Genomic DNA, 12,877 nt, shown 5'->3' with positions numbered 1-12,877 from the left:
CACACACACATATACATACATACATACATAAATACATACGTACATATATACATGCATACATACAGCATACATACATACATACATGCATATATACGTACATACAGCATACATACATATACCTATATATGTATATGTATATATATATGTAAATGCATATGTATATGTATATGTATATATTTTAATGCAAAGTCTAACGACGACACGCTGAATTGGATTGACAGATCGTATATATACTTTCGTAAACGTTTCTATACAATTTATAAGAGAAAGCACAAAAGAAAAAAGAAAGCAGGCGCAGAGATCATTCGCTAATAAATGCATATCTTGCGGATATAGACACACTCGTTATTGAATCAAATGTACTTTGGAAGCATAAACGCATCGCAACCGTACTTTTATAACGGGGATGCCTGTTGGATCACTATACTGCCGAATCTTTGTATTTTATCCGTTCGTCGAAGTTCTTCTTTGTTGTGAGCGTATTTCTAAATCGCGCAAAGAATGTAGCGCGGCAACGAAGTAACTTGCAGTCAATGCCAACGATAGTAATATAATATACGCGGTAACCCAGAACGAAGGATAAAATCGCATTCGTGTATAGTGTCGAGACGAATTTGTATCGTGGTGAGACGCGACACAAGTTCGTGCGAAGGAATTTTAGAGAAGTTCTAAAATGACTGTCCCTTACTTAGTTAGTCTATTGCGCGTTTAAAAACATATTAGCATCTTAATACATGTTATAATACGAATACGTAGCAAATAATAGGAAGAAGAGGCGCACTACGCGAAAAAGATTGTAATGCTGTAAATTGCCTTTTGTGCGCAAAACTGGCATTTTGATGCGTAAGCCGATAATGCGAGTTATCACCGTAGACGGCTGTAGGCCGGAAAACCGCATAATTGCACCGCTGTTATTGGATACAGAACGTACACAGCTAAAAATTCATGTATATAATGCAAGTAGTACTACTATTTACATACGGTGTAAAGTGGTTGCGTAAGCTCCTTAGAAACCCCAAATTTGATATTTTTTCGCCGTACATGCATCGAGAGAATACGCATTGTGCAATACAATATATGCGAATTATAGTTAGGATCATGATCATAAAAAATTCGCAGAAATTTGCATGCTGCGAGATATCGATATTTCTAATCTTTTTTAAACAAAAAATCTAATATAAATTTTCAAACTTCTTTTACAAAAGATCTGATCTGATGTGATCTGATTTATTATTTATGAAGAGAACCGTATGAGTCAACATATATGTATAGACGGTACAAGAAATAATAAACAAACTTCAAATATTTTGTAAATAGTAATTTTTCATAGATTGGGAATTCTATTTCGCAGTATGAATTTTCCACAGACGTCTCTATATTATTAGACTGCTAACTCCCAAAATTTCGCTTTAAAATGGTTACAAAACGCATGTATTAAAGGCCATTACACGTAAAAAAGTTTTAATCGTAACCGTAAGGCCGTAATCGCAAAGTATGATGTTTATTCTTAGTACCTTGACTTACATGCGTACAAACCTTTAAACATTCAAAAACGTATATAATATTCTAATCTCTTTGAGCGATGTACATACATACACCCAGTGAGAAATACAGACGTCTATAGACGTCTAATAGATATCTAATAGACGTTTTTTCGATCGGTATTTCTCATTGGGCATACATATAAATTCATTGAAAATTATAATAAACAGTTTAAAAAAATCTTATTTCTTGATAAACTCAATTGTTTTTAATTCCTGACACATTCATAATTGATGTAAGTATATATTCTGCAATTGCAGCATAATAACATAATAATTATATATATATATATATATATATATAAAATTAGAAAATATATACCGTTCCGCAATAAATGCAAATAAATACATGTATTCTGTTAAATTTTGCAATATAATGAATAGAGAAATAATTTTGCGTTACATTAGAAAAGTTTTGATGAAACAAAACAACCGTCAAATAAAATATATAAATTTATATCTACTTTCTTATTGGTTGACCATAAAATGCTAACCGTAAAATTCTAACATGACGAAAATCTAGCAACTATGATTACGGCCTTACGATTACATGTTAGGCCGGGTCTACAACAGGTAGTAAGCCTTTAGTCTTTAGAATTATATCGATCGAAAGTTTTAAGAGCTGGGATCTGGCCAGCTCGCTTAAAGCTTAGAGATTAGAACGTCAGGCAGTGCGGAAACATTTCTGACCGGAAACTATGTCATATTTTAGGGCTTATTGTTAGAACAGAAGGCTAACAAACACCAATTGGCGTATAGGCAAATTTAAGTCGAAGCCTAACCAACCATTCAGATAGAAGAAGAAGAAGAGCAGAAAGCTAAAGGCTTACTACATCTATTGTAGATCCGGCGTTACTGTTCACTGTGATTGGTCAATTAGTTTATGTCTTACGATTACGATTAAAACTTTTTTTACGTGTAAAGACAGAGAGAAACCTGAGAAAAGCCATGCTGTCGTTTTTTGTACGACGCTTTTTCTAGCTCGTACAGCGACGCCAACTGGATCCATTTTTCATGTCCGCGCTAGATCCATGATTGTGAAAATATGGAGAAATATTATGGATTTATTAATATATGTTTTATTAGATGCGCGTGATGTTTTGTCATTCTAGTATATACTATATACGGACAGCGATATAAGTTATTATTGAAGTATTTTATGTATATGCGCATGTGCAATGAAATAAATTTTCTTAAATTAATTTTCTTAATAAAAAATTCTTAATTTTTAAATATAATGTAGAAAATATCTACAATAAATTGCTTTCATATTAATTGCAATGGGCGATAGACTTAGATATCCCGATATTCCAGGTACTCTAACTCTAGAGTATAACAATTAAGTAATGATGATATTTTCAGTTAGAACTCCGGGCAAGACCCTTGTTGTTGGAGCTGGATGTATCCTTTTTCTCAACAAAGTTTTATACGATTTGTTACCAAATCTTACATTAGATATTTATAATATGATAGAATTATGCACAATGCATATTAATATTTTCTTATAATATGTTTTGTTATAAACATTATTACATTTTATGTGAGAATTATATTAAGAATAATTAATTCTTAAAATTTTGAAAACATATTGGTCATTTTGTAACTACACATATATTATACTACACATATTGTATAAAAAATTTATTTTATGTATATATTATAATGTATCTTGTAATAAACCAATAATAGCTATAAAAAGATACTATTATCTTAAATATTCTTTTCAAGTTAACAACTTTTACAAAAAATATTTTATATATTCGATATATTCAAATTATAGTTAATATTTGATATATTCAAATGTATTATATTAAACCGAATTATGTTGATTAAACTATTATATTAATTATAAATAATCACAGACTTCTATATAATATACTTTGTAAAACTGCTAACACAGCTATATTTCATATAAGAACATGTGAAGCAAGGCAAAGTCATTTACAATTGGGCAGAATATCGATATGAATTCGATATTTGATCGATTCATGTCATTCAAACGTCATTCATTCATTTTTTAAACATATATACGTTTAAAACATTTTAAAAAGTAAAAATAAACTAAAAATGTCAAGTGTATATATAGTGCACATATAAAAATAAAAATGTCAATGACTTGTAGCATACCTAGCTGTTCAAATAGATATATTCTAAAGGAAGAAATATCAATTTTTTTCAGTAAGTATAATCTCTGTTTCTCTTATTTTTTAAGAAACTAACTATTTTTATGTGTTATTAAATATGTATCAAATATTTATAAATAAACACTTTCATATGAAATATTACAGCTTTCCCTTCAAAGATAAAAATTGATTGACAACTTGGTTGAATGCGATAAAAAGATAAAATTGGACTCCCAGTAAATATGCTACAATCTGTAATGAACATTTTACTGCAAATGATTATTTTCATAGTCCCACAGATATCTATACTACTACTAGATCGCTAACTTCGTTAAAAGAGCTGTGGTCGGCCGGATTTCCGGATTCGGCCATGACACCTTACAACAAAATGGCGGCGATGCATGTGTAGTGCGTATGTGATACCCGGCCATGACATCTTACAACAAAATGGCTGCTCCCGCTTTTTGTCAGCTATTGTTATTGCATGAGATGTACTAAAATATTTATTAAAAATGAATGCATTTTACTTACCTAAATAAATGAAAACCATTTTTTGTAGTATTTTTGCATTTCGGAATGCAACAACTGCTCGGCATCTTTCCAGAATTTTCACAATTACAAATTCACAATTCAAAAAATAAATTTAAATTATGAAAAATTAGAAAATAAATAAAATAAAATTCAATAAAGATAAATAGATAAATTAATTATAAGCAATAATAATTTATAATAAGGTAAATTTATAAAAAATTAGAAACTAAATAAAATAAAATTCAATAAAGATAAATAGATAAATTAATTATAAGCAATAATAATTTATAATAAGGTAAATTTAAATTCACAATTTAAATATTGGGTATCACGTACGCACAAACACTAACACACGTCGGGTATCACATACACGCACTACACACGCATCGCCGCCATTTTATTGTAAGGTGTCATGGCCGAAACCGGAAATCCGGCTGGCCACAGCTTTTCATATGTCAAAGCCCGAAGTTAGCGATCTAGGTTTAGTATAGACATCTGCATAGTCCAGGAGAGGCTCAGAAGACATATTTAAAACCAACAGCAAATATACAGGGTGTCCCACCAAAAGTGGCTACCCCCTTTTATCTTTTAGATTAAAAGAGATAAACTGTAACAAATATACAGAGTAGGCCCAAACATTCCGGCCAGACTTTGAGATTTTATAGGAAATTTAATTCTGAACAAAAGGTTTCCTATAAACATGGATCGAAAAATGCTTTTTTAAAAAGTTAGCGCTCACAAAAACTCTGAAATCACGGTTATTTTATACATTTTTATAAATATCAAGAGAAATATGCATTTTCTAACAAAAAGTACCAAAACAAAAGTTGTAGAGAATTAAATTATCTTTTAAATGAGATCAAAATGTTTGGAGAACGTTTCATAAGTTTTGAGATAACCAGTTTCAAATGTACAAAAAAGTGTTTTTTCGGCTATCGACGGTAGAGCTTCTTAAAAATATTCTTCATTTATGCTGTTATGGTCTTAGCTAATTTTTAATATTTATCTTGCTTGTTGGTTATTCCACTAAAAAAGTTTTACTTTTCTGCATTGTTTAAACCAATCACCATAGGAGGATGAAAGAAAGAGCAGAAGGTGAAAAGAAAATAAAATAAAAAGAAAATGGAACTTAATAAATTTCTTGGAAAAAAATAATAAAAATAAAAAATAAAAATCTTTTTCTTTCATAAAAATAAAATAATTCTTTTTTTTAAATTAAAATAGTACTGTAATAGTAGAAAATGAATAAAAACATGAAAAAACTAATTGTTCTCAAAATGTCCCCCTCCAGCTTCAATACACTTTCGGCATCGAGTAGTGACCGATCGGGTCGCTTTATGGATTTCCTCCCGATTTAATTTTACTCGATCAAAAGTCGTGTTCATCTGTCAATCTCTAATGCACAAATCAGAAGTTGCCCATAACGCAGGGCAGAAAGTGAAAAGGTAGACGTTGCCCACAATATCCCAAGTCGATAAAACTTGTATAATATGTAAAATATTTATATTACATCATACATTGTTGTATTCATTTCAAACAGCGCTACAATTTTTATCATATCAAAAATATTCACATTTATAAAAATTATGCATAAATTATGCATATTATATAAAATTATGCATCTCTCCGTTCGTTAATACAGATAGCTTTTCAAAGCAACCACTATGGTCACAATAGAGTTCAGTTTAAACCATATTTAATTTGATATACATATTTGTTATGGTCTATCTCTTTTAGTTTAAAAGATAAAAAGCAGTGATGGCCACTTTTGGTGGGATACCCTGTTTAAAGAAAAATAATCATTAATGAACGAAATCAAATGGAAGCAGAATATGTTAAAGCAAATTCTATTAAAAATTGATACGTTAATGGTATGTCAATTTATAAGAGAAAAGAGTCGCTTTAAGGTGATGCCGGACCGTCCTGTTTCACCGGCCATAATAATTTACTTTGCAGACCGAAATTTTTTTATTGGTTACATGAAATAAGAAATCCTTTTCCACGATTAAAGTATATACATCAACAAAGTGCTAACCTTGCGCTTTTACGTTAAAAACGAAGAAAATCTAAAAAATTACAGTTTTTTTATCGGCGTTTTGCGTCAGGTCGTAACAATATTTGCTTAATATAAAAGTTTTGCAGTTTGTATGTACAAAATAAGATAGGTTCCCACTTGGAAATGCATGAAAGAATATAAGTGAACGTTTGAAAATGTATTTAGAAGCCTAGTAAAAAACATTTCGGAGTGCAAAATTTTTGCAACATTGTAGTAACATTGCTGCAACGTTCTGTGCTGTATTGGTTGATTAGATTTTAATATTTTGCTGGGGGATAGTAACGTTTTATACATATTTTGTTTAATAATAATAATATCTATTGTGTATAATGTATATAAATATCAATTTTCAGTATTAGTAATGTGTATCAGAACATAATTCTTTTTTATTTAGACCGAATTTATATCACTCATCATGCTATTAGCCGCAAGAAGCTGGAATCTATTTCATTCAGATTCCTGCGCAATGATTTCTGCGCAGACGCTCGATGCTTGATGCTGCCATGTAATGGCACCTTTACTGCTTAAGTTTTTCTATGTGCCACGGCCCTAAGTTTTTTTATGTGCCACAGCCCTAACATGGCGGCTATTTTAATCGACCAATCAGGAAATGGAACAAGTTGGCGCCTCTCTGATAATCTAAGACTCTATCTAATTTGTCACAAACGTTAAAAACAGATTCACAATCAATCACAAACGATTTACAAAATTTCACGTAAATGTCACGGCATCGTCATACGAAATACTCCAAATGACTCCCCCCCTCCCGCCCATACGCATCAACATCAGAGTGCATTAGCTTTTTCCGTTTTTCAAGGCAAATATGAGCCAACAAACGTTTTAATTAGTTTTTCCGTGACCAACAAATGATTGCGCATCGATTGAACTAAGTTTGAAACAAAAATGATATCTTTCCGGTTAACTTCACACAAAATTTTGTCGTCGTATTTTCAAAAAAAATATTAGCCAACAAACGTTGTAATTAGGCCAACAATCACCAACAAACGATCAACAAACGATTCGTAAAAAAAAAAAATTATAAAAGTGAATGTTGACCGGCTAACTTTATGGAGCTGACATATACCTCTACATAGAAACTGGAAATCTATTTCTCAGCGTTGGTAACCTTGAAATTAGAGTTTTTGAGTTTCTGTCACCGCGCGGGGTCTCCAATAGAAATTCACCAGTAGAACAGATCTTCTACGTATAGCCAATCAGCTTAGGTGCTTAAAGAGCGATCTTCGATTCTATTTTATCGCAAGTTCATGGTTTGATCGAACCAACTCTGTATGACATCTATGCTGTCTGTATATGATATTCTCTCCTGGACTTGACCTTTTTGTCAGATCACAGTACCTATATTACTTTTAATGGTGGTCCGTTGTTAGTTTAATTTTCAACATTGTTTCCTCAGTGGAAAGGACAAATTAAAAGATGGCTGTGGCTGCCAGGGCATTTTCAAAATTTACAGGTGGGCACATCATTTTTTTCTCGCAGATCCCGCATTATCTCCTTGTCTCTCCAATGTTCTCTTGTCTTTTGCACATTTGAACAGCAACATCCTGAGCTTTTTTTTTTTCATATTGTGATTATGCCATACGCAGCCTGTGAACGGACTAAAAATAATACTGACAGCCCGCGCTTGTCATGATAATATTTTATTATATAAGAAAGGACATAATCGTGTCATGTAGGAGAGGATCACACCTTGTAGGAAAATGCGCGTTTCCCTAATTAAGAACGATATATGAGCTTGTCTCGTGTTATATGAGAAGCAATTGGAAGATTTGTTCGCTTCTGTAATAATCGCAATTCTTTTTGCGACGATAACTCTCATGCAATTAATTTTAGCGATATCTATCCTCTTGCAAACATTAATCTTTCTTTGGTTCTTCTTAGATTAATAAACGTTTTAAATTGCATATGCATACATTTTAATCAGTGTTCGTTATTTTCTTTCATGATACTCGTAAAATGTCAGATTACATATAATCATTATATATAATTTGCAATGAGAAGACTGAACTGGAAATCTTGAAATTTGATATTGCTAAGAATAAGGAGGGCAATATAAATATACTTCTTGTTTTCTACTTTTGTATAATATTGTTAAATATATTTTTGTGTATGCAATATAAAATATATTTTCGCTCTAAGAGACATTTTATATATTAATATCAGTTTTTATATGATATTTGTATATAATATTTTTAAGTAATAAATATATTCTACTTATATATATATATATATATATATATATATATGTTTATATCTCACATACATATATATATATACAATATCTTAATTCTATCGTAATAGACTTATTTATATTTACTGTTATTATATGATGTTACAGTTATGTTTTATAATTTTTTCAGTTAGAAACTGTGGAAGTTTATTACGCTCTCAGGTGAGATTTAATTATACAGAAACTAGGAAGAATTTAAAAATTGATGCAAATACCAAAGTGATATGTCAAGGTTTTACTGGAAAGCAAGGAACTTTCCATTGTCAACAAGCTCTTGATTATGGTACAAAGATAGTAGGTGGAGTTAGTCCTAAAAAGGCAGGCACAGTACATCTTGGGAAACCAGTATTTAAGACAGTTAAGGAGGTGAGTATTGCTTTTTTTTTTTTGCAATATTTATTATAATATTTAAATTAACTGTTATATTTTATAGGCGAAAGAAGCGACTGGAGCTTCTGCATCAGTTATTTATGTTCCTCCCCCAGCTGCAGCATCAGCCATTATGGAATCAATTGATGCTGAGATGCCTTTAATTGTTTGTATTACAGAGGGTATTCCTCAGCACGATATGGTTAAAGTAAAGAGACGATTGCTTGAACAAAATAAATCGCGTTTGATTGGTCCAAACTGCCCTGGAATAATAGCACCTGAACAGGTATGTATATAGAAATAACTTTAGATATTTTTTTTCTTTTGGGGTGAAATATAAATATATATTTATTTATTATTTTGTATATATATATAATGTTCTAGTGTAAAATTGGTATTATGCCTGGCCATATACATCAAAAAGGAAAGATTGGTATTGTCTCAAGATCAGGAACTTTAACTTATGAGGCTGTAAATCAAACGACCCTTGTAAGCATATATTTCAATAGTTACATATATTAATAAGATATTAAATATATTACAATAATGTTCTGTTTCAAGGCAGGACTTGGGCAAACATTATGTGTTGGTATTGGCGGCGATCCATTCAATGGCACTGATTTTATCGATTGTTTAGATGTATTTCTTACTGATCCAGATTGTGATGGCATTATAATGATAGGAGAGATTGGTGGTAGTGCAGAAGAATTAGCAGCAGAATATCTCATCGAGAAGAATACTGTTGGTTGCTGTTCTGAGTTATTGGTACCCGAATCCCAACCCATCCTAATCCTGTCTTAATTCGTCCTTGAGCTCATGATATGATTTAATATATCATATGCTTACATTCTTATAATGTACGTATTATGTTGTAGGGTGGAAAAGCTAAGCCAGTAGTATCATTTATTGCCGGTATTACTGCACCACCAGGACGAAGAATGGGACATGCTGGTGCTATAATCTCAGGAGGAAAGGGTGGTGCGCAAGATAAAATTAATGCACTTGAAAAAGTGAGTAGCAGTTTCATATATTTCATTAGCATTATATATATAAAAAAAAATGTTTTAAATCAAACAATATACATGAGTTTTTTATTATTAGGCTGGTGTAATAGTAACAAGGAGTCCTGCACAAATGGGTAATGAACTTCTAAAGGAAATGACACGACTTGGTTTGGTCTGTAATTAAAACATGCACTACTATAATTCTGTGTAGTTTCCTTCATGTTCATGTATCTTCATGAAAAATAAATTGAAAGTACAGCAATAACTCACACAGAACATAGTAGTGTAATATATTGAAGAATGGAAATTATTTCACGTACTAATAATATATCAACTATTCTCATTGCCATATATATAGATCAAAGTTAAATATAGCAGAAAACTGATATTTTTTAAAGAATTTATTTAACTGCAAACAATTGTTTATAATACTTTTACATTAGCTGTTGCGTTAATAGTGGCAGATGTCTTAAGAATAATTTACAAATTATCTAAGGGAACGTTAAACTGCCATTTGTCTATAACAGTTTTGACTAATGCAAAGTTATAAATTTTTCTATGTAAGCATAGTTTTTTGAAGAACGGTTGTTTAAGTATATACACAGTATATTTTATTGTAAATTATATCAAGCGTAATATATTACACAGTAATCTTTAAACTCTATGGATCGTGTATCCTTATATTGTAAAGTGTGTTACAAATTGAAATATATATATAAATTTTGCTGTTTGTTCCCACAGCTATTTGACTTTTGTATAATTGTTTTATATACAAAACTGTTTTATCACCTAAATCCCATTATTTTATTAATATACTTAGCAATATCTGCACTTTTGTCATTAACAAATGGTTTCAATTTTGCCAAGTCCATTGTTTGTACAATGTGCAACAAACTTTGACAAGTACAGTAATATAAATATTCATCTTTGTATAGCTGCTCAGCTAATTCTACTTGGTGATTGTTCATGAGAAGATCATTGATCACTACAATTAAATGTTTGCGTTTTTCTAAAGCTTCCAGTACGCTTCCCGCACCCGCGTGGCTTATCACAAGATCTGCCGATTGCATATACTTTCCAATGGATGGACTTAATTTAAATGTTTCTATTTTATCGAAACCATAACGTGCAGTGCAGTCTAGTTCTAAACTGCTATTGCCAATTTGCAAAATTAGATGTCTGTAATTACGCGCCGATAGGGCCTAAAATCGCAATAATAATTATAAGCATGGAAATTATACTGATAAAATAAGTTCTATAAAATGTAAAATAAATAATCAATCGTTATAGTGAAAGAAATAAATATAAATAATAATGTAACATGTATTTATTACCTCTAAGACTGCACGATTTAGTACGGTAATTATAAGATTATCAAATTTTGTTGTGCCAACAGTAACAAATACCGTTTTATCTGACATTGCGTTGTATTTACACTTTTTCATGTATCAGAAATCGAAACAATTATTTATTACTCTATTCATTCGTTTAAAAATATTTATTTAAAGCACTATACATGCAAGATTGTCAATTGTGAACCAATTCATCTCTCCAATTGTATCAAAGTGATTAGGTTAACTTTATTTCTTTCTTTTTTATTAATAAAGGACTCTGATTTAGAACGAGATAAAGAATCGCTAATTTAGGTTTAAGTATTTTTGTGATATTAATTTTTTTATATAGGTGCATCAAAATATCCGAATTAAATAAGTTAGCTTATTTTTATATGTATATATGTGTCTAGCAAGTCTGAGCTCGTTTACACGAAATTAAGCTTTTCTCATAAGTGGACAAAAATTCTTTGCATCGTCAAGTGATTGACCAATCCAGATTCGACAAAAATTTTTTTGCTCCAATTAGTCAACCAAACGCTTCGAACGAATCCAATTGTAATAAAGCCTATATCAGACAATGCATTGAAAATTGAAGATTGAAGATTTGAATTTAACTAATCAGAGCCAAAGGAACTAAAATTTCCTTGTAGTGTGATACAAGCTTAAAGCCCGTATCAGACTACGCATTGAAGATTGAGATTGAAGATTGAAGATTGAAATTTGATCAATCAGGACAAAGAAATTTTAGTCCCTTTTGTTCTGATTAGTCAAATTTCAATCTTTAATCTTCAATCTTCAATTTTCAATGCGTAGTCTGANCTAACCGAGCTTGGTGAAATTGGCCCTTAATCGGGTTTAATAACATCCGTAGTTGTAAAACTGGCCAATCACAGCTATTCCTCTGAAGAATAAAATGACTGTGATTGGCCAGCCTTCGAACTACGGATGTTATTAAACCCGATTAGGAGTGACGTGTAAACGTAGTCTATGGCTACGGTCGAGAAGACGCTAAAAATGCTTCGAAGCATTGCATTAACCAATTAGAATAAAGAAATCTTTACTCTCTTTGTCTTAATTGGTCAATTAAACGCTTCGAAGCATTTCTAGCGTCTTTCAGATTGAGATCGAGGATTGAAGATTGAAATTTGACCAATCAGGACAAAGAAATTTTAGTCCCTTTTGTCCTGATTAGTCAAATTTCAATCTTTAGTGCCGGTCTACAATAGTGATTTAAGCTCTAGGCCTTAAGAAATTGACTAATCACAGTCGAGTATTCTCCTCATACTTGATCGTGATTGGTCAATTTCTTAAGGCTTAGAGCTTAAAATCTCTATTGTAGACGTCGCTTTAGTGTCGGTCTACAATAGTGATTTAAGCTCTAAGCCTTAAGAAATTGACCAATCACGATCAAGTATGAGGAGAATACTCGACTGTGATTAGTCAATTTCTTAAGGCTTAGGGCTTAAATCACCTATTGTAGACCGGCACTTATGCCCGTATCAGACTACGCATTAAAGATTGAGATTCAAGGTTCAAGATTAAAATTTGACCAATCAGAATAAAGAAATTTTAGTCCTTTTTCTTCTGATTAGTTATAGCGTTTTCGGACAAATGGGTTAACTCAACCCGGTTCAATTAATCACTATATTTTACTATGAATTCAAGTCTTCA

The 12,877-nt window shown here is 31.2% G+C and overlaps 2 protein-coding genes across 3 annotated transcripts; one reads left to right on the top strand and one right to left on the bottom strand.

Annotated features, from left to right (window-relative positions):
• Window positions 1-7,505: 7,505 nt before the first annotated feature.
• Window positions 7,506-10,604, top strand: LOC115245462 (succinate--CoA ligase [ADP/GDP-forming] subunit alpha, mitochondrial). Of its 2 annotated transcripts, none has more exons than XM_029823782.1 (7): window positions 7,506-7,722; window positions 8,630-8,865; window positions 8,933-9,154; window positions 9,253-9,357; window positions 9,430-9,609; window positions 9,744-9,878; window positions 9,970-10,604. In XM_029823782.1, the coding sequence occupies exons 1-7, from the start codon at window positions 7,686-7,688 to the stop codon at window positions 10,054-10,056; spliced, it is 1,002 nt and encodes a 333-aa protein (XP_029679642.1). In that variant the 5' UTR covers window positions 7,506-7,685; the 3' UTR covers window positions 10,057-10,604. The 2 variants fall into 2 exon arrangements, with proteins under 2 accessions (XP_029679642.1, XP_029679641.1); XM_029823781.1 differs by having other exon boundaries at window positions 9,430-9,633.
• On the bottom strand, window positions 10,261-11,712 carry LOC115245463 (UDP-N-acetylglucosamine transferase subunit ALG13 homolog). The gene is made up of 2 exons (XM_029823784.1): window positions 11,207-11,712; window positions 10,261-11,074 (listed from the first exon to the last, which is right to left on the bottom strand). The coding sequence occupies exons 1-2, from the start codon at window positions 11,315-11,317 to the stop codon at window positions 10,658-10,660; spliced, it is 528 nt and encodes a 175-aa protein (XP_029679644.1). The 5' UTR covers window positions 11,318-11,712; the 3' UTR covers window positions 10,261-10,657.
• Window positions 11,713-12,877: the final 1,165 nt, after the last annotated feature.

This window comes from Formica exsecta, unplaced genomic scaffold, assembly GCF_003651465.1.
Source record: "Formica exsecta isolate Colony F162 unplaced genomic scaffold, ASM365146v1 scaffold98, whole genome shotgun sequence".
NCBI lineage: Eukaryota > Metazoa > Arthropoda > Insecta > Hymenoptera > Formicidae > Formica > Formica exsecta.
The sequence above is the reverse complement of the archived record's forward strand: the minus strand, read 5'-3'. Positions and strand labels throughout refer to the sequence as shown.